Below are 25,612 nucleotides of genomic sequence, written 5' to 3'. Positions count from 1 at the left end.
ACAACTAGTTGAACATCTCACAACCAGTTTGGCTGATGGGAAACTGTCATGGACGTTTTTCTATCCCACAGTATGATACAGTAAGATTGAGTTCAGGTAGTAAGCATCTAGTTGTCCACTAGAGGTAGTACCACCTTGACAAAGGCTGGATATTTCACTGACTGTCACATTGGCATCACCTACAACTTCAACAACATCATCTTGATGCAACATAAATAACTGAGCAATGGAGGCTTTGTAAGGAAATGCTATTCTTGATTACCGGTCTGTAATTGTTTGTCCCAATGAGGAGACAAACTTTATCTTAATAAATGATAGCAGCATGGAAAAAATAAATAAATAAATAAAATAAACAGTGGTGTTTGGGAGTTTTTACTCCAAATCGCAGCCGACAAGACCACTCTGCTATAAGATGGAGTAAAATGGTAAGCTAACGTGGAAGCTAGTTTGCCAACAACAGATTTCCGGTGACAATCACTGTACTTTCTAAACATTAAAAAGCTTTTAATGTCCCTATCACATATCAAATATAATGTACTCTTTGTTTCTGTATGTCAGATCTGTTGCTGTGATGATTCTCCATCAAGTCAGTTTATGTTACTTTATGTTACTGTAAATATCAGTCCAGCTTGCTAGGATCCACAAATGAGCAAGCACTAAAAGTTAGAATCAGTTACATGGTTGGCTACTACGTACCATGGAACCCCCCCAAAAGACCTGATCTATGCCATATTACACTATACTACTGAGTGAAAAAGGCACATGATATCATTTAGTCTATTTTAAGTAATTTAATCTTGTTCATTTTACCATTTGGTGTAAAAGAACTGATGCAGAGAGAGGCATTTAGTGTTAGTATGTAAGATTTCAACAACGTAACGCATCAAACATCCACTGCCACTGGATTCTGGGTGATGAAAGACTTTTTTATAAGAAACATGGTTTATTTTGGCCTGTTCATTCAAGCAACATACTGTTTGCAGAACAAGACACCCAATCCTGTCTCATAAGACTTTCTGTCCAAAAAAAACCAAAAGACTGCCTCAGAACATTAAGCTAGCAAGCAATTATTTTTTCCCCCAAATGCAATTATGAAAACAATTAGTTTGTTTAGGATCATCATTTCTAGGAAAATGGTTTGACAACAAGTACTTACCTCTATAATGAAAATCTTCCATTATAAGTCAACTCAGGATATCCCAGGGCTAAAACAGAACATCATTACAAACACAAGAGATTACCCATCTTAACAAAGTGTACACTTCCCTCAGGTACAGCAGGTAATTAGAGGGTTGTAAATATTTAAAAAGAAGAGAGAAGCTTTGAATGAGGTGCAACGAGAGTGTGAAATTTACAACAACGTCTCCCAGTTGCATTTTTCGAGTCCATTTCCAACCTTTTTATTTCAGGTTTATGTTTACTGGAATCAACATCATAGCCAAGAGCAGATCTCTAGGCTCTGTCAGTCTCTGTATTTATACCTTAATCTTTATTTAATGTTAAAAGCATGATGATAAAATCTGCTGCCAAGAGACAGACCTACCAACAGGATCAACAACTGAGTTGTTTAGCCAAGGCCTGGCGTGCGCTGGTGGCTGGATTCACTACACATGTACAGCATAAGCATGCAGTTGAATGGCTCCTTTACAATAGTGAAACTTCAAGGACACTTAATAGTCTTAAATCTGCAGCTAGTTACACATAAATGACTGTCTGCACACAAACATTCATACACTCGGTATTGGTCATGAGTATTAGCCCATTCACTCTGCTTGTATAGACAATTATAGTCAAAGATAGACAGATAAAGAGGATGAAAGGAGAGGCTGAAAAATGTAATATGAGCAGAGATCTTTTGGCTTCCTAAACAGGTCAAGATAAATTGGCCTCACAACAGTCTGCATGCACAGCATCCAGCTGACAAACTCACAAAGCTCGGTTAGTTCATGCTTTTATTGCTCCGGTGAGTTTCTCAATCCCCATATGCTTGTCTGCTTCCCTCTCTAATCTAGGCAATTTATCTAATAACGAGACAAAAAAGACAGAAAACATGTATATAACAGCCAGTAAATGCTAAAAGTTGGAAGAGACTTTAAAAAAAAGTTTGTTCTAAGTATGGACACCTCATTATTAGCATTCTTTATCTTGAGAAAACAACTGAGCATATATCAAACCTCATAAGTTACAACACATATTCAGGCAGATAGAATAACAACACATTTAGCATATTTTCCTTTTTCCCCACTCGAGCATGAAATATGCCCTCTGCTCTAAAGAAATCTATATCTCATCCATCTCAGTCTTCAAACGCCATCGTGCTCTTATGGCACTGCGTATGAACAGAATGTCATTTTGGGCATATTTTGCAAATGATCTAGGCATCCTTAAAATGATTAAACAAATGTTTAGTATTAGGTAAGGGTGTTTTCCCTTCACAGAATCTTACACGCTACGTGACATCTTATTAATAAGCTTTTCCAATAAACCTGGGCGCTAAAAGATAAGTTTCAAATGTATCAAGTTCGCCTAAAGTATCCTCAAATGTTTTACAGTATATTTCTGTTTCACATGTTAACAAAATCACTCGGGACAAGGTCAACATAAAAGTCTCAGCTCTCATTATACTCATTCTACCTTAAGTAAACTTGAACTGATATTGAATTTAGCTTTAGCAAGTGTTACGGTTTACATATAAACATTGTTGTGCACCCAAAGGGCAAAATAAGGACTTTTGTTTGTCTGCTTGCATTAGTTCACAAATTAGGTTTATGAGGTTTATTTCACAGCAACCATTGCCTCCCATCTGATTCATAGAGAAAATCTGAAATGTATTATATAGGTTATTTGTTTATGCAGGCTGTATGAGCTGTTTATTTTTAAAGAAGATGTGACCTCTAGTAGTCATGAGAGCAACTGAATGTGAAGTATAAGAATGGTGTTCATCAAGGGGACTGTAGCAAAGTACGAAGTATGTATTTTAGCCCAAACCATGACAATTACTAAGCCTAACCAACAATGTTGCCTAAACTCACTCAGGATGTTACAAAGTGTTATCGTAATACGTTCTGTTAAATAAATTTTAGCCCAATCAACCAGGTTATGATTATGAAGCAGGTTCATTATATCCAGGGTATTTTCCGCTGATCTGGTTTAACTAATCCTTAGAATGGAAATTGGTAGCCTACTGCTATTATTGTTATCAACTTGGTAAATCAACATAGGCTTTCCGACTCTTTGTCGAGTGGTCTTCAGTTAACAATCATAATAAGTATTTCCATCAGACTGAAAAGCAGCACAGCTTCTGCAGCCAAAGCTGTAAGAACAGATGACAAAAATTGAAAGAAAAAAATGGAAAAAAGAAAGCCAGCAGCTGACAATCTAAATGTGAAATTACTGAGCTGATCAGAATCACTGCTACGCTTTTACAGCACGAGGAGATACTTTATGAATGAATGTAATACAGATATATTCCTAAACTATGTGACAAAGTTTCAGTCTTATTCTGTCAGATTTAATTCTATGAGTTCTCAATGCCCTTTGCACCAAATTGGCCAAAATAACAAACGTAAAAGAGATTCGTAAAAGAGATTCAGAACAGTTCATTTTTCTGTTATCTAAGCTCCTTTGGCTGACAAACCTCTGATAAAGATGCTTTTAAATGAAAGTTAAACAGCGGAATCAACCATTGGCTCAAGTCGGAATCAGACAGAGAATCTCTTACTGTTAACGCACCTATTTTATTTTTCTAATTTTTCTAAGAAAAGACATTGGTTGGGAGGCAGTGCCTTTATGTGTGTAAAACACCAACATGGTGATTTATCAGATTAAATCCCAATGATGGTAAGAAGTGAAACAGCTTTGTGATTCTGAAAATCCAGAGATAAACCTGAAGTTACCTCACTAAGCCACTCATCCTGCATGGTAATACTGGAATGGACAGAAGCGTTTTAGTAAAGCGTTGTAGTGTTATTGACTACAGACTATTGACTGAATATCGTGAGGAAACAAACTGTTTTTCTGGAATTTGTTCAAAGGATGTCATAAAACACCACCCTTTTATCTAACACACCCTATTACTGCATATCTCTGACTTGTTCCTTTGGGGTTCTGGATATCACAACAAATGGCATCCTTTGAGCTCTTAGAACACAATTTAATTCTACATGCCAGAGAAAAATGGCTGTTTTTGATAACGGTGCTTAACATTAATTGTAGCCTAAGATTTGATCTAGATTGACAGCCAAAAGTGGGAAACAACCAACATCATTTTCCTTATGAGTACATACAGTTTGCAATAAATGCACAGTGAGAAAATGTAGAGGAATGGCGATGATTTCTAATGCTGTCCTGCTCCACAGGAACATAGACGGAGGCAACCCGGGCAACGTGTTGGTGAATAATTCCTTGAAAAATGAAGCAGTGCCTGTTCATGTCAACTCTACTCTGCAAGAGAATGCTGTACATCTGAACCACGGCACAAAGTGCCAACTGAAAGAGGTGCAGACTTTGCTTCTGGGATTCAAAATGTAAGACGAAATGGAGCGCTAAATGTTATGGCGTACCCTCTTAAAGAAAATGTTTCAAGTTGTAACCACTCTCACATGCTGCTTATCATGGCAGTATGAGAGAATCAGTCACAATGTGTGGCGTCGTCTCTGTACCGTATCAGTGTAAATATTCCAAACACACTGCACGTGTGACGCTAAACCAAGGTACATGCTTATGTGTATGTATTATAAAAAATAACCAGAATATGTTTGCATTTTTTGTGGACGCCAACAAGATATTACATATGGCACAACAAGAAGAAAAAAAACAGAGGAAGCATAGAAGCAAAGACAACAAGCCTCCCTCTAAAATCAACACACACAAGAAGCAAAGTGCAGATGGAACTCAGCTTGAGGTTATAACAGCAGAGTGCAGATGTTACTACTGTTTGAAAGTAAAGTCAAGTCACTGAAGCTTCACAATTTCTATCTTTATATTAAATGGTGAAAAGCATGTAAATCTTCTCCACTATTTTAGACTACATTTGTATAGTGGACTCAAAGAAACTTTAAAAGTGCTGTAGTAATGATGAATGATGTATTGCTGAGTCTAGGCATCTGTCAAAATAATGGATGCTCTGGAGTCAGGAGATCAGTTATATATTAATAGCCGGCAGAGAGCATGTTCATACTATGTTGAAGTAAACTCGGTGTCTTTGATGGTTGTTAGTTTACCCAAAATTCCCCGAGTGTTATCTCATCAAAAATAGCGACGAGTGAGTAACCAGAACTGTTAGCGAACTGCTTTTATGTTTCTTTCCCAGTTCACATGTTTGTTCTATCAAACAGCACCTGACAGGCCCCATCTTCTCCCTTGTCTGGACCAGTTTCATCAAATTCCAACCCATTACATCCAGTCATATCTAATCTTGTCCAAACTCATCCCATTCAAGATTCACCTAAACAGCATATAAAAAAGACAGAAAAATGCTCTGTTGCGATAAGCAATGCCAAATTCCCAGTCAGTATTACCATCTCAATTGCATCTTATGACCAGGAGTCAGTTGGGGGTCGAACAGTCTAAAAAATGTCACAAAATGGAGTATACTGTTCTTAATCGTAGTTTGGGAGAAAACCAGGTGTGTGTGGATATGAATAATGAGTATGCAGGACTTTCTTTTGTTTTTTAAGGCAAAAATGTCTATATTTGGAGGAAATAGGATTTATGGTCCAGAAGACCAGCGGCTGTCCACTGTACATCAGTTTTTACTTGCTGTTTGCTTCATTACACTGTTATTGTTAGATGAGTGCTTTTACATGAATGTCAAGTTCACTTCAGACAAGTTCACGCCACAACATTCTAAGTCTGATCTTCACACTTCAGACAAATTTTGGTGGTTTCACACAAGTGACACAGGTCAGAGGAACATCCGAACTTGACTGGTGACCACTAATAGCCAAGTGTGAACATGTTAAAGACACGCTGGATATTTAAGAGAAGTAGTTGTTGAGGGTTTTAAGACTGAGACCCAGAAAGGAAAGAAACAACAACAAAAAAAGTACAGCAAACATGATGGAGAAGAAAGCACAGTCCGCTCAGGAAACGCAGTATGGTAATAAAGATCTTAACAAACTCCCTTCAGGGGCTGCTGGTTCATCTGGGATTTCATTTTAAAATTTTCCCTTCTTTACTTCCATGGCCAAAGGTGTTCCAGACTCCAAATAAAGACCACCAGTGTCAACTCTAAATCCTGCATTTTTATTGATACATTCCTTCTTTCCACACAGCGGTGACGTGTGCACTGATTACTATCAAATGTCAAAACACAGTTTGAATGACTACTTTAAGATATGATGATATGATGTATTTTTCCTTCTTAGGACCATCCAGCCATGCACTTTTTCCTACCTGTGACTTTGAGTTCTGTTGTCCGTCGCACCAGCCTGGATCCATACTGTAATTCACAGGTGTAATTTCCACCATCACCCTCTTCTATCTCAGGAATCCAAATATTTGTGGTGTTCACAATGATGGAGCTTCTCCATTCAACCCGTTCACACTCCTAACAGTAGATAGAGGCATATCTGGTTCAGTTACAACACTCTACAGATGACTTCTCAAGTGTTTTTCCCCGTTTGCGTCATACCTTATACCAGGTCATCTGCGGCTGTTTGTATGGAGCCAAATAGTCTTCTATATCAGGACAGTTGATCATTTTGCTGTGGGTTATCTCAGCTTTCTCCAGATGGCGGATTTTGCTGCTGAAGCATTTGCCCTCATCGCTCTCCTCCACCGTCATCGACATGGACACTTTCATGCAGTAAGTCGAGTTCCTAGGCAGATCACAAGCAGAGGAGAAGAACAATTTTTCACTTGACCCTCAAATGACGTTCACAATTTGACATGAGGACATGAGGCACATAAAAGGGTAAAAAAAATTCACCCACAGACTTCACATTGCCGCTCTGGATGTAAACTACTTGACATCTTAAAATAACACACTGCATCTGCAATATGTATTTCCAAGCACCCTCAAATCAACCTGAGTGGGGGTGTTTTGAGCTGATTTGTTTAGTCATCCAAGAATTAGCCCCAACAATGACATGAATCATTCCTCCTTTTGTCCAACACAGAGACTCTATGTGAAGCAGTCCAAGAGCTATTTCCATGGTTACAGTAATGTGCAGACCCACATGCTCCGTTGTAGTTGAAAATTATGGGTCTCTGAAGCGTTTGTTGTTTCATGGACATTATTGAAGTAACTGGCATGTAGAAGAAATTACAGGGTACACATACACTAACTTACAGAAAAACACATAAGAAAAGGAAGTCTGTAACAGAACTTTTCTTCAGACGATATTTAGGAAATATTTTACTGTTCATGATGTATTTTTGTAAACAGTCAGCCCCTCATCCGTTAAAGTATCAAGATCTATCTATGACAATATAAGAGTGAATGCTGGTTTTTGCTTTTACTTGATGGTCAGTCGACTGATGAATACACTTGTCTGTATGACAGTAACATGAGCGATCTACCAGAGCCTCTATGATAACAACTACATATACTTCAGATATTTCATATTATTTTTGAATGATAAAAAAATTAAATAAAATAAAAAAAATCATAATCTGACAAAAACTGCCCTTTGACCAAAAGTATTCTGCTTTTTCAGCTGCTAAGACTTTTCTTTTAATGAATAAAAGGATTTCTTTCAGATCTCCTCTGCAGCTTCAAGTCTCAGGATGAAAGCTCGAAATGATCCACAGTCTCGCTGCTGGAGACTCGATCTGCTTTTCAGGTGTACACAGCAAATTCTGCCTTCAGAAGAAACTCACAGGGGGTGAGTTCAAATCAGCTCAATCTGACAGTATGTGACCATCGGATAAACTATTGTTTAGAATTTAGATAATCTTTTTCCCATCCTTTATGTTTTTCCAATAGATATACTACACAGAAAACTCTAAAGTGAGTCGGTCTTAAATTCAATTTATGAGGTGAAATTGGCACTTGAAATTTTTAATTTCACAGCAATTGCTGTCTGTTTTCAATTTAAGTGATGGGATCAAAACTTTCTCGACACGGCGATTGTGAAAGCTACATTATTATTTTCAGGGAGAATGATGGAACAACGACTTGTTTAACAAGGATCATTTGCTTTTATTAGACCAATGTGCGAGCTGCAACACAAACTGTAGTTTGAGCTAAACAGTAAACTCTTTACTAGTTTGCCTGACTCCAGAAAGACGCTGTTTAACTTTACAAATTAGCAATGTGATAAATTTGTGCTCAGATGTGGGCATTTCTATTTGTGCCAAAAGAATGTAAACAATGCGAAACAATAAGAAGATAATGGAGCCGCTGCTTTGTTTGCATAATGGCTGGTTCTTGTGGTACAGCTTAAAGTTAATATAATTTCAAACTAGAGATTCCCTATGCAAGGCAGAGAGCTCTGTTTGACGTCAAACAGCAGATATACCAGAAAAACCATTTCAAATCAACACTACATAATTAAAAATACACATTTATTACTTTTCTTTTTAGAGTACAAGGGTATGCAAGGCTATGTCTGCCCTAACCTAATACAAAATATAACATACTGTGGTTACATTCTACAATGATGAGTAGCAGTCTACTTTCTAGGGGTCTGGTTTCATTATAACCGTTGACTGTATCAACAGTGATCAGTCAATCTCCAGCTAATCTAGTCGCTCTTACAGAAATGACATATAACATCTTTAATAACATTTTATGAATTATGTAAAGTGAAAAGTGTTGCTGGTATGACGAGCAAGCCAAAACTGTAAGCCTTTACAGGTCAGAACAAAGAATCCAGTTAGCGGTTAGCTAGTTTAGCTTACACAGTGGGACATTTTGCAGCTAAAGTTTTTTTTCGTACTCAGTGTACAGCATGTTGCTCTGTACCTTTAGAGTAAACACAAACTCAGTTATAAATAAGATATGAGATAAGATAAGATATATATACATGTTGTAATTTGTTCCCCAAACTTTTCCCGAATCCTACCAAAAACAAGGTTTCTCCTGCCTTGTTTTTCCACACCTGCTCTTATTGTAGCAGATGTGCAAAACTCAGTAACTCAGAAGACAGCTTTACAGACTGGAGGCTAGAGCTCATACTACATCTGAAGTCGCACGTGACATGTCCTTGAGTTGACTTACCTTATTAAATAAAAGAGCTTTGCAGTTTATGATGTATCATGCAATGTCTTTTCTACATCATATTGCACTTAAATCCTACTCAAGGGGATAGCAATAGCTTGTGTATAGGTAGATCACAACCACACTGTGTGTTTTTTTTCTCCCAAGTTCACCTCCAGACACAAAGCGACACATTGATCTCTCTTACTTTCATACACACACACACACACACACACACACACACACACACACACACACACACACACACACACACACACACACACACACACACACACACACACACGCACACACACACAAACACAAACTCACCTATTGTCCTCTAACCACAGCCTCTCATCTAAGTGGATCTAAACCACTTATCCCATCAATGCTATATATGTGTGTGTTTGTTTGTGTGTGTGTCTTGCAGGGGACGTCGGGATTTGGGCCATTGACCCAACCAAGACCACTGAGCATTGAACTGGAAGCCTGGAAAGCTTTTTATCCATCCATCCCTCAGTTTCTCTGCTCCTCATCAATCTATCTCCAGTCTGCGGCATCTTGTTTTCTTCTCCAGTGACTTGGTTACCTTTCTCTGCATGCTTCTGTGGCTCTATCTGTCTCTCTAACACTTGCTTTCATGACTTCAGTCAGTCTTATATTAATTCTTCACATTTGCTTTGACTTTTTTGTCATGTTATTATTATTATTGTCAACAGAAAAATATATTTTGATCACATTTTTCCTCGACCATAGAACAACACAACTAAACAAACAAAAAAAAAATTACCTGACAGAGCACATTACATATTAGATAAATTCCTAAAAGCAAGATTTTGTTTAAAAGATGACTAAAGAGAAGAAATGCAAATAGAAAGATGGAAAAGACAATATAAAAAGCTAGGCTAGCATGCTGACATTTATAAAATAAAATAATTCTATACCATCATGGACTGTAAAAGTGGCTTAACTAATTTCTGTGTCTACAATGACCAGCTTCATGGCACTTGGAGAGTATAAACAAATTTCAAATTTGATGTAAAACATACTCAAAAAATGTTGGGAGATAGGCAGAGTTTATAGAATTCATAAGTAACACCATTGTGGAAGATTCTACAATCAGCTGATTGCCTGGTGACAGGTAAGGGTGTCAGGGTTGGATATAAAAGGAGCTTCCACTACAGGCTTTGTCTTTCTAAGCAAGGAGTGATCGTGGCTCATCTGTTTGGTGCCATGTGACCTTTGAGCCCTCAGGCAGTAATGTTAGAGAAACTGGCATGACACCATGGTCAATATAGTCACATTTGCTCAGCTATAATCATTTTCACTCAACACAGTCCACTGCTGCATCCAGAAATGTAACCTGAAGCTTTATTACACCAGGAGGAAGCAGAAATGTCACTGCGTTTTCAGGACACAAGCTCATCTCAGATGGATGGAAAGACAGTCGACATGTGTTTTGTGGTCAGATGAGTCCATGTTTCAGCTACTTTTGAAAAAAAAAACTGGCATCTGGTTCTACGTGCAAAAGATGAGGAAGACCAGCCCGTTATAAGCGAAAGGTGCAAAAGCAGGAAGCTTTACAGCAATAAGCCTACCCAACATACCTACCAAAATCTACCGTGAATATTAAGAATAATAAATTGTACATATGTTATATGCCACTCCTCACATTTCCATTCTTGGAAGTAAAAGTATATATTTTTAGTTAATATGATTTTAAACACAGCGTGATGGAGCCCCGCCCCCTACTTTGAGTGGATTTGAGCATAAATATCTAAGCCTACAGCTCACGTTACATTGATTTAAATGCAAACAAGTGGAATGAAAACAACATGTGTTATTAATTACCCTACCTTTTCTAAACCCAGAATGTTGAAAATGTAACATGTAATCCAATTAATAAGTAGGTTAACCATGCCGTGTCCCTAGTCGTTGTGCAATGCGCATCTCCTGAATAAAAGGAGAGATGGATCGCGCTTTTGAACTTCTTTTAGTTAGGCTTTATTTCTTCTCAGTCGTTTTCAGCAGCAGGAGATCAAAGTCTTGGCTTATGCATTTGCCAGTTTCTCTAATAATAATAATAATAATAATAATAATAATAATAGCCTAATAATAGTAGTAGTAGTATTACGAGGAAGGGAAGACAGACAGACAGCGCGTAATTCCAAGTGGAAATTTTGTATATTTATTGTTCAGCCATACAAAACATTTGGCTAACCCAGCATTTGTAAAGCATTCCTTCTGTATAGCCTATGTGATAGACATAAATGAATAATTTATTGCTTTTATATTAAACACATTTTTAGTTAGCGGAACTGCAGCATATCACCGCTCCCGCACTGGGCACTCCCCCTTCCGCCCGCGCCCGCAATGAGCTCTCAAATTGTGTCCGGCGCCGCACTGCTTTGGCTCCCGCGAGTAGTGCAGGGCTCTACCTCAAGGTACAGTATGAATACCAAATATACTTCACTATTAAAATGTACAATAAAAATTCATCTTATCTGTTGTTGCTGTTTGATTTCAGTCTCCACGTCATTGCTTCTTACATGTTACAAACTATTATGTTAAGGTGAGTCATTAATAACTGCATGGCTAAAAAAAACTCAAGGCTTGGATAGAAACAGACACTGAACTAACATATCGTAATCAAGATATCCTCTTTCCACATCGCTGGATGACAAGTCCCAGCCTTTAGGTTTAACAGACAAAACGTTTTGGACACACAAACCAGTTTACCTTTTGGAATGCGTTACTTTGAAAGCAGCTTTTCCTGCTGAGTGGCAGGAAAAGCAATACAGGATTCATGGTCATCAGCACAGACACAGAGATTTCTTTTTCATGACTACATTTTCCAATGAAGCCGAATTGTCTGAAGCCTTGAGGCAACTAAAATAACAAGGCTCTCGGAAATAGAGTAGGAGACTAAAGCACAGATATTTCAGTTAAAGGGGATAGAGAATCAAAATCGTCTTTTTCACGTTTTTGGTGTTAGTTCTGAGTCTCCCCGCTGTGGGGAGTAGGCCTACACACGAAGTGCCAGCAAGTGTCAGAACCTCTGTTTCAAGTACTCCCCTTTTTTGAATATCCCCCAGAAAAAGTGCCAATCCGTTTTTGTGAAAAAGTGATATCACTTTTTCAGCAATCGCAGGCTTCAGTCGGAATTTTGCTCAGTACAGGGTTAGTTCCGACAGGGACAGACACAGACTGCAGCGAGGTGTGCGCTCCGCTGAGAAGGTGATCGGCTGCACGTCTCCAGGACTATGGGGCGAGCAGGTCGGATCACAGCTAACCCTTCTCTATTTGCACCACTCCCCTCGGGCAGGAGGCTTTGGTCCATTCGGACCAGAACCTCCCGTCACAAAAACAGTTTTTTTCCCCCTTGCAGTTGGACTTATGAACACTTCATAATCACCTCATAACCTGCCCCAGTCACTTTACCATCATTAAAATTACACTAATGAAGCTGCACTGTTGTTGCTCTGTATATTGGATACTGTGTATTGTTGTACACACCTTGTACATTTTATATTTATATATTTTATTCTTTATTTTTTATTATTATATCCTATGTTACATGTTTGCACCTTACGCCGCAGCAAATTCCTAGTTAGTGAACACTGTTCACTAACAATGGCAATAAAACAAATTCTGATTCTGATGAGCTTTCTTTTCAGTCAGTGTATTACTCTATAGCTCTGTTTTCAGTGAGAGCAAGGGCAGCCAATAAAGCAACGGCAACCTAATAGCGCCAACACCTACCTGCATTTCATAGTGAGGTTGCCAGATAAGCTCTGAAACGACGCCAATAAGGGCAAACAACGCATTCTAAACCCAGCATAGTTTCAGAGAGCCTTTTAGGGAGGTTCTGAGCCATTACAGACCCAACCAATTTTTTTTGGGCTACATATCACATCACAGAACAAGGATTAATGCCCCATTCAACCATTCTCTATCACCTTTAAATGTTGTACAAGACAGGAGACAGGACCTGCAAATTCTACTTAAATGCCGTATTTTATTTAAAACACAAGAAACTTGTATTTCATTTTTCCTATCTTTACTTGTGTGTAATTATGGACAGTAAACATAAGCTGAGGATCATTTTAAACTTGTAACTCTCCCGTGCTTTATGCTGGCATGTGCAGAAATTTGTGACTTGGAAGAAACTTATATCCTCTCTCACCTACACACTGATACAAAAGCACTTTCAAATCTTTGTAAAGAGATTTTATGCCAACATTGTCATTGCTTCTACGTCATTTTATATGTAGAAGGAAAAATGCACCTGAAATGAAAAGGTCTGCCCTCTTTCCACAAATCTGCACTGGTCTTTACGGTGGTGTGGATGAGCTGAAAAAGCAGAGGCAGAGCAGCTTTCTCTTACCTCCTCCTCTGCTGTGTTTTTCTACATTTTCCACTTATTTTTACCCCGCACTTTAAGCCTTTGTCACGGCCTCTGCCCCTCTGTCCAACTGAGAAACCGGAAGGCTAACACTAAACTGTAATAACAGCATCTATGTAAAGAAGAATGTATTATGTGCACGTCACGATAAACATGATGATTCAATTAGACTGCAATGCAAACGGTGCGTCAGAAGCATTTAAAGCATGCTGTGCACCTCACGAATGCAAACTGTGACTGTGTGTGGGTGCGTATTCATATCTGGTGTTGCCTGGAACACATTTACATGCTGTTGTTCGTGAAAAAAAACAAAAAAAGCCACTGACATTAAAACACTTGAGTATCTCATGCTACAACTGCACACTTTCCCACTCTGAACAGAGAAAGAAAAAACACGTCCAACTGCTACATCTAATTACAGTATGTTCAAGACTTTTGTGTATGAAATTGCACAGTAAGAATGAAAGGTGTGAAATGACCAGTAAAAGCAGGCACAGGTGGACAATAAAAGATGTGGCGTACCAAAGGATAAAATAACATAATTTCATCCCAGACATTCTCTGAAAGTAATGACCATCACAGCATTTCCAGTGTATTTCCTCAGAGTCTGAACCATAATTGGCTACTTCAAAGAAAAACTTGATTCAGCTTTGCAAATCAAACACTTTTCAAATCGGTTCATCCATTTCCTTTCAAACAGACGTGTGTTCAGTATTCCTTTCTCTCTTTTTCTCATCTTTTAGCTGTTTTGTGTTGTTATTTAAAGGAGATTTGATGGTATAATTTGTCGTGTTTGGATGACTAGACCAGAGATTTCCACAAGGACATGGTGTAGCCCACCAGTAATAAAAGCAGCCAACATTTTGGCCATTTTGTAAAGTCCTGTTCTCAGCTGATCATGGCTTTTATCATAAAGAACATCATTATTCATTCACTGACACCATCACTGAAAATGTATAAATGCTTTCGACCGTGATAGTTACGGAAACATACGTCCCTTTCAGATATGCATATGCTAAATGGGTCTGTTTCAGCACCATGGTGCTTTTCCGTCACAATTTGTGAGGGCAGCCAGAATACAATCAATCGAGTAACATTTGTGTTTTACTTTGAAAATATGTCAAGCATGAACTGCATACACTCACACTGAAAGATAGAGAGGTGGGCCTTAACTTGGCACACAACATACTTTCAGAGGAAGTAGAGAAGTTTTGTCCAGACGATACAGGAATAAACCCTTTTAGTGATAAGTTGACCCTTCTGGTTATGAAACAGACTAAAGCAGAACAGGAGTGCACTCAATTCTGTACAGAAACGGTTCGATTTTGGGATCTGGGGACTTAATAGTTGGCATTATGGTCTGCCTTCTTCATATTGTCACCAAGTTTGAATAAAATGCTCACTCAAAGAAGTACAAAACAACTGATATATGTAGGTATACAGAAATTGAATTAGTCATTTTGGTGATGGTTTTGGTCACGCATCTGTCATTGCTAGAGCAGCAATTTCCTAAAATATAAATTTGGTTGCCTCACGATGATTAAAAAGAATAAAACCGCTACAGGTAGGAGGGCTGAGCTGGGTGTTTCTTCCAGTCTCGAGTTTTATGTTAAACTCAGTTGACTGTGAAAGAAAATGGAGGGTAAATTTGGCACGGAAACAGAAAATTATTAGAATTAAATTTTCTAAGTGTCGGCACAAAAATGATACGAAAGCCCTATGAATATTGATGTTGATAATGGAATGTCTCAGCCCTGAAGACAGCTGTTAATGTGAATATCTTACAAGAGCAAGGAGAACATTTATGTAGGACGGAACTTTATCACGACGACTAAAATAGCTCCAAGGAAGAGAATGAAAAGAGGTTCTGAAAAGCTGAATAACGGGGGCATTGTCGCGCTACGGATTAGATTCTGCAGAGATCGTATTTATGGTTCATCTTGATCTTATCAGAGATGTGTTTGCATTTCTTGGCCCCGGGTTACACTTAATTCTAATAAAGAGTACACACTTGGAAGGCCGACAAAGCAGCCTAAACTGAGGTTTATCAGGATTATTTACGAGAGGCTAAATTGTGTTATTGTCAGTTTAAACTGTTTTCAATATATCAACTGTATCATACACAAATTAAGGATTAAGGAAACCAAAGGGTCAATTCACTCAATGAGAAAAGGAGGTGACACAGTTAAACAATCTGCACTGCTGTTAGTGGATGACCTCGTCTACTGCCTTAGCCCTGATAGCCTCTATTTTGGTATTAAAAAAAAACTACTGTTGAGCTTAAAAACACAGTAAAATATCAGCCTTGGAATTTTGCCACAACAGTTCATTTTGCACTTGGTCTTGTTATATATGCATCTGTAAGAGTGTACCTGTTAGAGCACAAAATAATTATAATGTTTTCATGGCATAATGCAGATGAAAATGTACAGTAATATTTTGCTCTACAGTGACTGTGTCCCATGACTTCAGGGGTACCCAACATTTCAGTTTGATGATGAGAAAAGAACTTGGAACGGCTTTTGGTCAGAGTTGTCTACGTAAACCAAGGAAATAATCACAAAAAGAAAAAAGAAGATCCCGTGCTTATTAGAAGTTGTGTAATCCAAGATGCCACCACACAACAATGTCATCATGCAAATTAAATTATCTTAAAAAATTTTGGGTTACACTCAATATTTTTCTCATTAACAGTATTTCTTTATCTTTGAACCTCTTAAGAGCTGCAGCCTTTTGAGATCGTGTCAAAATGTAAGCTTTTTCTTTCCTTTTTAACAGTGAAACAGTGAAAAATAATGGGGTTTTTGAATGACATCAAGCTAAATGACATTAAGCTACGGAAGGATTAAATAATGAAAGCTAATCAAACTCATTATTTGACCGTAGACAAATATCCCAACTAAAATATTTCTATCAATTCATAACCAAAAAAAAAATTTAAAAAAATTTAAAAAATCAACTAAACCTGACCACATGTTCTTATGACAGTAAAATCTGTCCAGTAAAGCTGGACCCTTTCTCTCAATTCAATGAATGATGTGCAAAAAAAGGGATTAAAAGGGGGAAAAGAAGCATCTTATGTGAGCGTATGACATCCCCAACCCTTGTATAACTTCACTGTTTCACCTCAAGCCTGGTACACACACACACACACACAAAGGGCTTCTGTGTGTGTGTGTGTGTGACTTGTTATTTTGGAACACGGCAAAAAAAAAAAAAAAAAGGATACACTTGGTTGCTTTTTTTCCTGTTTATTTGAATTTATTAGCATTTGAAGACAGCTCTGAATAAAATGTAGGGATTTTAAATTTCATTCTTAGCAACGCGACTATGTTCATGACCTTCATGTGCATCTGTGAGGACAGGAAATGTGCTTTATTCTGAAAGAGTTATGAGGTGTGAGTGAAAAACATCTTTAGACTAATAATACTCCTGACGAGAAAAACAGTTGTAAAATAAAAAAGAAAGACTGTTCAGTTCAGAGTTCAAATGATGGATCACATTATTAAAAATCAGATTGTATCAGAGTGCAATGGATTAGTTTGTCAAACTTTCTGAGCTCTTATACCTAAAGGTTGAGTTGAATGTCATGCTCGAGGTCGTCATACACAAGCAGAGAAACCATACAGTACTGACCGTGTTGGATTCTTCAAATCTTATCAGATATGAGCCCGACTTGGATTAACTATAAATATTCAGATCTAGATCCGTTACAGATCTGTTACAGTGTACAAAATCACCTCCAGAGAGTCCTGAAGCAAGGCAGCATCATTCCAGGGTCCTTAGGTTTAGGTTGACCACATGTCTCGCTGTGGAGCTTTCTCCGACAAACCCCACAATTTTCCAATGACACAAAATGCAAAATGAGTCATAAATGAATCTCCAAATCAGCTTGTAATCCACCATATCCAGCACGTCAATAAATCAAGCTCACCCTCCCTGCAATTACCCTCCTCTGATCAGGGCAGGCTGCTGAAGGGTGCTTTGAATTATGGAGCTAATAGAGGGGGATGTATCCTGGCCAGCAGGCAGCGTGTTTATACCTGGATGGAGCTGCAGATTAATTTGACAATCAATCTAACTACCAGGCAGGGAGAAAGAGGAAGCAGAGATGTGGACGTGTTGAGAGTGTCGTACACATTTATGTGCGTGCAGGGAACTGAATGCATGTGGTTTATACATGTGGACACAAGCCTCAGCTTAACAAGCTATGTTATGTACAGTAAACGAGGTTGAAAATAATCATTTTTTTCCCTATCAAATACTTACATTTTCCAACAATTTTGAAGAATATGTTTCCATCAGTGCAACTTAATTGAATCTACGATTGATAATAGACTTACTGTTCCAAGTTACAGCTTCCTCTGACATTTACTTATAACAGCAGGTGCAATAGCAGTTTTTGTTAATGTTCAAATGTCTGTAGATGCTTTGAAGTCCTTTGATTTAAAAAAAAAAAGAGAAGAAAATCCTTTGACTCATTTGATGATAGCATTAACCTCACAAAATACACAGCTTAGGGAGAAAAGCAGTGACCTGTCAGCGCTCTGACACATGAAAATGGTTGAAGGGGGTAACCGCTTTGCCCGATGTTTGTTCTATTCTGGTTTAGTTCAGAGGGTCCCTTTCAGTGTCAGTACACTGAGGAAAAAGGAGTGTGTGTTTGTCCTAACTGCTTACATTCTTTAAGAAGCAGGGCCAGCTACCCCTTCCTGTGAAAAAAAAAATCAATATATATCGGTATTGGTCAGCAGCAGTTTAGCTTTTTCCACAATGAATAGTTTAAACCAGAGACAATAAATACTTGCTAGATTTAGCCCTGATTGCAATAAAAGTTTGGACGCTGTGTAAAATGTAAATAAAAACAAAATGTAATGATTTGTAAATCTTCCAAATAATAAAAGCTCATAATATTCATAATAGAACATACGAAACATGAATGAATGGTGTCTCCTCCACACCAAAGAGATGCACCATCCCCCATGTGTATTTTTTTGTATTTACTTCGAGTCATACCTGGTTTTCATTACTGATCGTCTCTCCTGCTGTTTGTGATTATTTCTCCCTCAGTATATTTACTCTGTTGATGTTTTCTGTTCTACATTTTCTCAGTTTGGTATTATTGAAAGCTTCCAGACCATCACTTGGGTCCACTACTGCCATACACGTGACAATTCCTCTCCCAAAGATCCAGCAACTGGTCTCCTCAGTTCCCAGATGTTTACAGACTGCTGCTAAAAGAAGAGGGGATAAACATAGCCCTGTCCCAACTTTTTTGAGATCTGTTCCAAACGTTAAATTCAAGATCAGCTAATATTTTTAATTAAATAGTCAAATGTCTCATTTTTAACATCTGACATGTATTCTATGTCCTATTGTGAAAATAATATTAGTTTATGAGATGAGCAAATCATTGCTCTTTGTTTTTAATTTGCATTTCACACTGCAGCCCAGCTTTTTTTGGGAATCTGGGAATACAATATATCCATGAAACTACCAAGAATTAGTTACCTAATTGAAAAACAGGCGCCTCGGGGGCCCTAGAACGTTAGTGGAATAAGGCTGGATGGATAAGCTTCAACAAGCTTACCAATGTATCCTATTTACAAATGCACAGGAGCAAAACTGTTTGCATTTTAGGATATGGCACTGAAACAAATATAAAAATACATTTTACATGTGGACACAGTAAAATGAAATGATTGATGTCAAATGGACAACTACCTTTATTCCACTTTGCAGTTTCTGCAGGTTGTAAATAAGTGAAAGTAAGAATTACTCTGCACGGGGATTAGCTGTTAGCTGCTGTGTGTGAGAGAGAAAAGTGGTGTCTGGAGTTAACTAGGCCAAGGTGTTCTGAACAGAGGTAAAAAACAAACATCTGATTGTTTACTTCCTATTTCCTTATTTTATTTGCAACTATTCTATTCATATTTATCCAGTCCAAATAAAGTTAAAGTGGATTTAAACAAAAAAAAAAACCTTTATTATGGGTGCACACATAATAGTATGATACATAGTGGGTTTGGGTTTTGCTGGAACACTTTGAAGGACACATGGGGCAGAATGTGGAGGGTCCTCCACTGGTGATTTTAAGTTTCAAACACTTTATTTACTGTATTCTGCTGAACATTTATGCGCTGCTTTGCATCTTATCTGTATCAATTTATGGTGGACTATTTTTGCAAGAAAAAAAGTAATCTGGCACCAATTAAGCCAGTTAACAGTTGAAAACATAATGGAATATAGAGCAATCAAAGGTTTCAAATATCTATTGTCTGTTGATTAGCTTATCTAATTATCTATGCCGTACTAGCTAAATGGTAGCATGGCAAAAATACAACACTTGGTCATTTATCACCTGTGGTATAAATTATTCAATATTACAAATAAAGTGAAAATGAAATACAAAGGCCTCCAAAATGAGTATTTCTTAAGGTGAAATGAGAGTAAAATATTTTCAAGCAGTGGAATGAACATTTGGTATGCATCGGGGTAAGATGTTATCGAATAAGAAGAATCTATAAAAAAAAAAAAAAAGAAAGGTTGATCAGATTCCAACCGGATGGTTTAGATAACCATCTTGAAAGTTTGGGCTCCTTCAGTCCACTGTCAGAGTGTGTACACATTTAGTTATCTTCCCCAAAAAATATCACTGTAAGATCAAGGCTTGGAATAATCTGGGAAGTCACCAAAGAACAAATTAAGCACATAACATACTCTCACATAAGCTCTGTTATATGTTCACGAGTCGACTATCAGTTAAACTGAACAACATAAGACATAAGTCAGTATGCAACTGCAGGGTTTAAGTAGAGCGTCACTATGTGTTTAAAAGAACACTTTGACTTCTTTTCTCAGTTCTTGAATATGTTTAATATCTCATCTACCTCCTTGGACTAACAGGGAAGTACGCTCCACTGCATTTGCCTCTGGTGACGCAGATGCAGGGGTGAAAGTAGTTTTCATTTCTTACCGGTGCTACAATGTCCGGTGTGTCACTCACTGTATTATTTTTTAACTCCATTTTACCCGGGGGGGGGGATTCACACCAATTTCATGACTTTTTAATATTCTTAACTACTTCACATTCTTGTGGGCTATGTGAAAAAATGACATTACAAAATATTTTACTGTGAGTACTTTATTTTCAGTACATTTGGAACTGGACTGAAAAATGCAAAATGATGGAAAAAACAAAAAAAATATTTAAAAAAATCAAAGTAGGCCTAATTGTCTTCTTCAGGGTGCTGGTGAGCCATGCCACATGAAAACACGTGATAATGTAAATATTACAGGGAGTGAGAGGGGTCATATGAATACTTTTTAGGGTGTCAGGAAAACGCGTGCTTACTTTACAAAGCATGCTCACATTTAAATCACAAGCTTACGGTCCTGTAGCCCACTAAAGCGGACATAGGCCTACGCTCTATGCTCAGCTGTGCCCCCGTTACAAACAGCGTGAACAGCCTATTTGAAGAAGAGTAATTTATTATTTGTCCGAGTAGAAGACATGTCTCAGTATGCCACCCAATCACAAAAACATGCAGTTTTTGAAAAGCCGATTTAACATTTCGCTGACACAGTTTTAAAGACGAGAGTCGAGACGACTTCATTCACTAGAACTAACTGCGGAGCAAGCGCGGGCAGGAGATGGAAACAAACGGAACGCAAGCTCCAGACAGGCACCAACAGAAAGACCAAAATATATGGGATATTTGCAGACGTTTTGAAAACTGATTACCATAGGCTACTGGATGGCTTTCCCATTAGTAAAATTTAGTACCATTATTTCCAAATATTTTTTGTTGGGGTCTGAATAGGGGTGGATTTGAAAGCGTCAGTCGATGCAATTGGAAGCTGGCGCACGCTGGAGATCCTTTGACTATTTTAAGCAAGCCAAGCTGTTATCTTCATCGGAGCTGGTCAAAAATGACATATTGTGGGTAGCCTAGATATGTTTTCTTCTTAAAAGGCGAGCGTTACCGCATTTTTATTTTTTATTTTTTTTAATTCAGCATAATAAACCCTTATCAAATCTTACCGGTGCGCCGCACCGCCCCGAAATCTTTTACAGGAACGCAGCACCGCCTCGCACCGGCTTACTTTCAAGGCTGCGCAGATGGATACAAAAAGGCCAGATATGACCTACGCAGATCTATCAGGGAAGCCAAGAGGCAGTACAGACTGAAGCTGGAGGGATACTACAACACCTCAGACTCCCGATACATGTGGCAGGGCTTGAAACACATCACCAGTTTCCAAAAGAGGAACAGCAGGGTCACAGCCAGCCACAACGCATCACCAGATGAGCTGAATGGTTCTATGCTCGCTTCGACACCCTTCAACACCAACCAACGCAGAGGGAATCTACCAGCAGCACAGAGCTCTTCACCCACTGTGACTTGAACTGAGTTGAGCAAGGTTTTTAGGAGGACTAACCCCCGAAAAGCAGCAGGTCCTGACAATAGCCCCGGCCGTGCTTTGAGGGCCTGCTCCTCAGAGCTAGCAGAGGTCTTCACAGACATTTTCAACCTGTCCCTCTCCATGTCGCCTGTTCCCACATGCTTCAAGACCATCACCATAGTGCCCTTCCCAAAGAAAGACAATACAAAATGCCTGAATGACTATCGCCCAATTGCACTCACTTCAGTTGAAGTGTCTTAAGAAGATAGTCATGTCACACATGAAAGAGGACATCCCAGACACAATAGACCCCCTTAAATTTGCATATCGTCAGAATCATTCAACTGACAATGCCGTCAATGCAGCCATCCATACTGCCCTGTCACACCTTGAACACAGAGACACCTATGTTCGAATTCTGTTTGTGGACTACAGTTCTGCATTCAACACTGACATGCCCAGCAGACGGACCGAAAAGCTCTCCACCCTTGGACGGACATCCTCCCTCTGCTTCTGGGTCCTGGACTTTCTCACGAACAGACCCCAGGCTGTAAAGGCTCTAGCATGGTTGCCGCATCTGCTCGCGCGAGCGGTGTTGATGACGTCACGAGTTCGTGCCCGCCATAGGACCCTATATAGTGGCGCAAGTCGTTGCGCGAGTAGTTGCAATTTTCTCCGTCACAGAGGTGGCGCTGCTACATGAAGGTTACCTCTACTCTACAACCACGAAAGTGGAGAAGAAAACAATGCCGCTGTCAAGAGCAAGAATACTGTAATTAATGATACTGCTGCAGTTTTCAGATCATTTTAATTTTTTAATTCAGTCAATAGAGGTAAAGGTCTGAAGCCCCCGGCATCAACAGAGTCTCTGCCCTCTTCTTCGCCTTCACGTATCTGTCCCGTAGCTTCTTCCACACATTCTTACAGAACTCTCCCTCTTTCCCCAAAGTTCTGCCCATCTCTGTGCAGCAGTTTTGGGAGTTTACGTTGGTCCCTGTGCTGTTTCACTGCAGTTTCGTACAGCTGTCTGTACAAACGCACCTCCTCACTGAGCCTGGTCTCACATCGGTCCATCCGGTTCGTTGTGCTCAGCGCCGCCAAGTTACAAAAATCGACTGGTGCACGACAACGCGCTGCGCCGTCTTTTCAAGGGAAGCGCCATGCCTGAAACGTCATTTTGACGTCACGGTGCGACACCGCCGTGACAGACGCGGCAACCATGCTACTGCCTTAAGAGTTGGTCCCAGGACATCCAGCTTCAGGACAGTGAGTACAGGGACTCCCCAAGGCTGTGTGCTCAGTCCACTCCTGTACACCCTCTTCACCTACGACTGCACCCCCCACCCCCAGAGCAACACCTTTGCTGACGACACTACTGTCACTGGGCTGATTCTGAGTCTATCAACACTCTGAGGTTACCAACTTGGTCAGTGATTGTAAGGGCACAGTGGAGAACGTCCTAACAAACTCCATCACAGTGTAGTATGGGAACTGCACAAACCAGGACAGAAAGACTCTCCAGCGTGTCATTAAAACAGCACAGTTCATCTGTGGAGCTGCCTTCACCCCACTACAGGACACCTACAACACCCTGTCACTAAAAGGGCACAAAACATTGTCAGGGACTACACCCACCCACAACACAAACTGTTCTCACTCCTACCATCAGGCAGACACTACAGGAGTGTGAAAGCAAGTACTACCAGACTGACAAACAGTTTTTATCCTAAGGCCATCAGGCTCCTGAATCATGGACAATAACCATCTACTTGCAATATTTGCAATTTTTGCACATGACATTTGACTGATCTTTTGTTGCATATTCTGCATTTTATACTTTATATTCTATTCCTATATATTACTGTATATTCTCTTTTAGCAGAGTTCTTTTGGTTGGGAAGTTGCAAAGTAAGCTTTTCATTACACAATAATAACCACTGTGTCTGTTATTGTGTTTATGACAAATAAACATTTTGAATCTTGAAATTTTTAATTTAAGTTACATTAGCAGGGTTGCTGGTTGACAGGGAATATAAGACAGATATTTTGCAAAGAAATATTCATGGTTGAATGAGAAAAAAAATATATATATTTTTGGTTTAGATTATAAACATTCGGTCTAGAAAAAGGAAATTGCTGCATTCCAGCATTAATATCCTGTCCCATATAGGAAGCATGGTGGTGGTAGTATCATGGTTTGGATCTGTTTTGCAACGTCTGGGCTTGGTGAGCATACTGTCAATGAGGAACTATGAATTCTGAATCATACCTGTGAATTGTAAAGAAAATAGAGGCTTGTGAAGAGGAGAATGTGATGCATAGGACGATGAGAACAAAGACACAGACCTTTAAGTTGTGCCACCTAAATTGGTTAAAGAAGAATAAAGTTAATGTGCTGGAATGACCAACATCCCAGAGCTGAATCTCGTGTCTTCAGAGAAAAATTCCTCCATGTAGACAAATGGTGTTGTGCCATATGCTGAAAGCAAAAGTTCACATTCTTTTGCCACTTAGAGGTCTGTATCTTTACGACATCTCATTTCTTTCACTGGGTTGTTTCCATCAACTTTTGGGAAAATCTGATAATCTTTTAGATCAACATTTTGATGAGAAATACAACATTCTGAAGAGTTCACAAACACTGACTCTACTTCAAGTCATATAATCATGCTCTGTAAGCCTTTGATAAGTGACTAACAGATCATCATCTCTATGAGAGCTTAGACAGTCTGTAGATACTGCAGAGATCAAACTACAACCTTTGCTTCACAAAGTTGTACTTCCAACACTTCCCCCTCTGGCCTCCTTTTTCCCCTTTCATTGCCCTTTTTCTCCATATCTCTACCAACCCAGATAGTATTTTAGGGAAACTTAAACCCCCTTCAACATCAAAGTGTCAAAACTAAGGCTTATTTTACTTTTTTTTTTTTTTCAAAAGCCTGGCAAGGGCAGCAGGCGTAGGCTCAAGTTGGCATGAACTTGCACATGTTAGCCCTCGTTGGCAAGAAAGTGATACTGGCACAACTGCTGCCAAGTTCGTGAGCACTGCCAAAAAAACTTCAAATGACCGCTCTCTCCTTCTCTGCTCATATTTTTCTCTCCACTCCTCTTGGTTTTACCCTTTTACTGCCATTACCCTTTTCATCCCCGCCCAGTTTCTCTCTTTCTTCATCTTCAGCTTGGAGTCTCTTAATCTGACGAAGAGAAAGGTTAAACATTTGGCCGGCATTAGAAAGCACCCTTGTGACAACGGTGGGTGCATTTCTTGCGTGTGAGTGTCCAGAGGGTGCCTGCTAAAATACAACAGCTTACTGATAAAAAATATCATAGGGGTATAGGAGAGAGAGTAGAGTGGTAGAGAGTTATACACAGACATTCAGCCTACTATCTGTCTAAGTGAAACTTCTTCAAGGAATGAAACATGGGGTAACGATGGTGAAATTTCAGAATGCAAACATCTAGATAATTAACTACCCATCAACCATCCAACCACCGACCAAGCAAACACCAAAAATTTGGCATTCTTGAACAAAATTGTCTGTTGGTGCCTTCCAAAAATGACTGTTAAAAACAACATCTGCCACTTTCACGTTGGAGGATCTGTGCAGCTTATTGGCTTCGTGATTTCGATAGATTTTGGATTTGCTTGTTTAGGG

The 25,612-nt window shown here is 39.0% G+C and overlaps 1 protein-coding gene across 2 annotated transcripts in view; it reads right to left on the bottom strand.

Moving 5' to 3' along the window:
- Window positions 1-25,612, bottom strand: part of il1rapl2 (interleukin 1 receptor accessory protein-like 2) — a 516,058-nt gene that overhangs the window by 144,611 nt on the left and 345,835 nt on the right. For both annotated transcript variants that reach the window (XM_075480861.1, XM_075480862.1), the window contains exons 5-6: window positions 6,635-6,821; window positions 6,397-6,550 (exon numbers count right to left, since the gene is read on the bottom strand). In XM_075480861.1, the coding sequence (XP_075336976.1) occupies window positions 6,397-6,550; window positions 6,635-6,821 (341 nt within the window). The remainder of the gene's footprint in view (window positions 1-6,396; window positions 6,551-6,634; window positions 6,822-25,612) is intronic.

The sequence above is a fragment of the Odontesthes bonariensis genome, chromosome 13 (genome assembly GCF_027942865.1).
Source record: "Odontesthes bonariensis isolate fOdoBon6 chromosome 13, fOdoBon6.hap1, whole genome shotgun sequence".
Taxonomy (NCBI): domain Eukaryota; kingdom Metazoa; phylum Chordata; class Actinopteri; order Atheriniformes; family Atherinopsidae; genus Odontesthes; species Odontesthes bonariensis.
The sequence above is the reverse complement of the archived record's forward strand: the minus strand, read 5'-3'. Positions and strand labels throughout refer to the sequence as shown.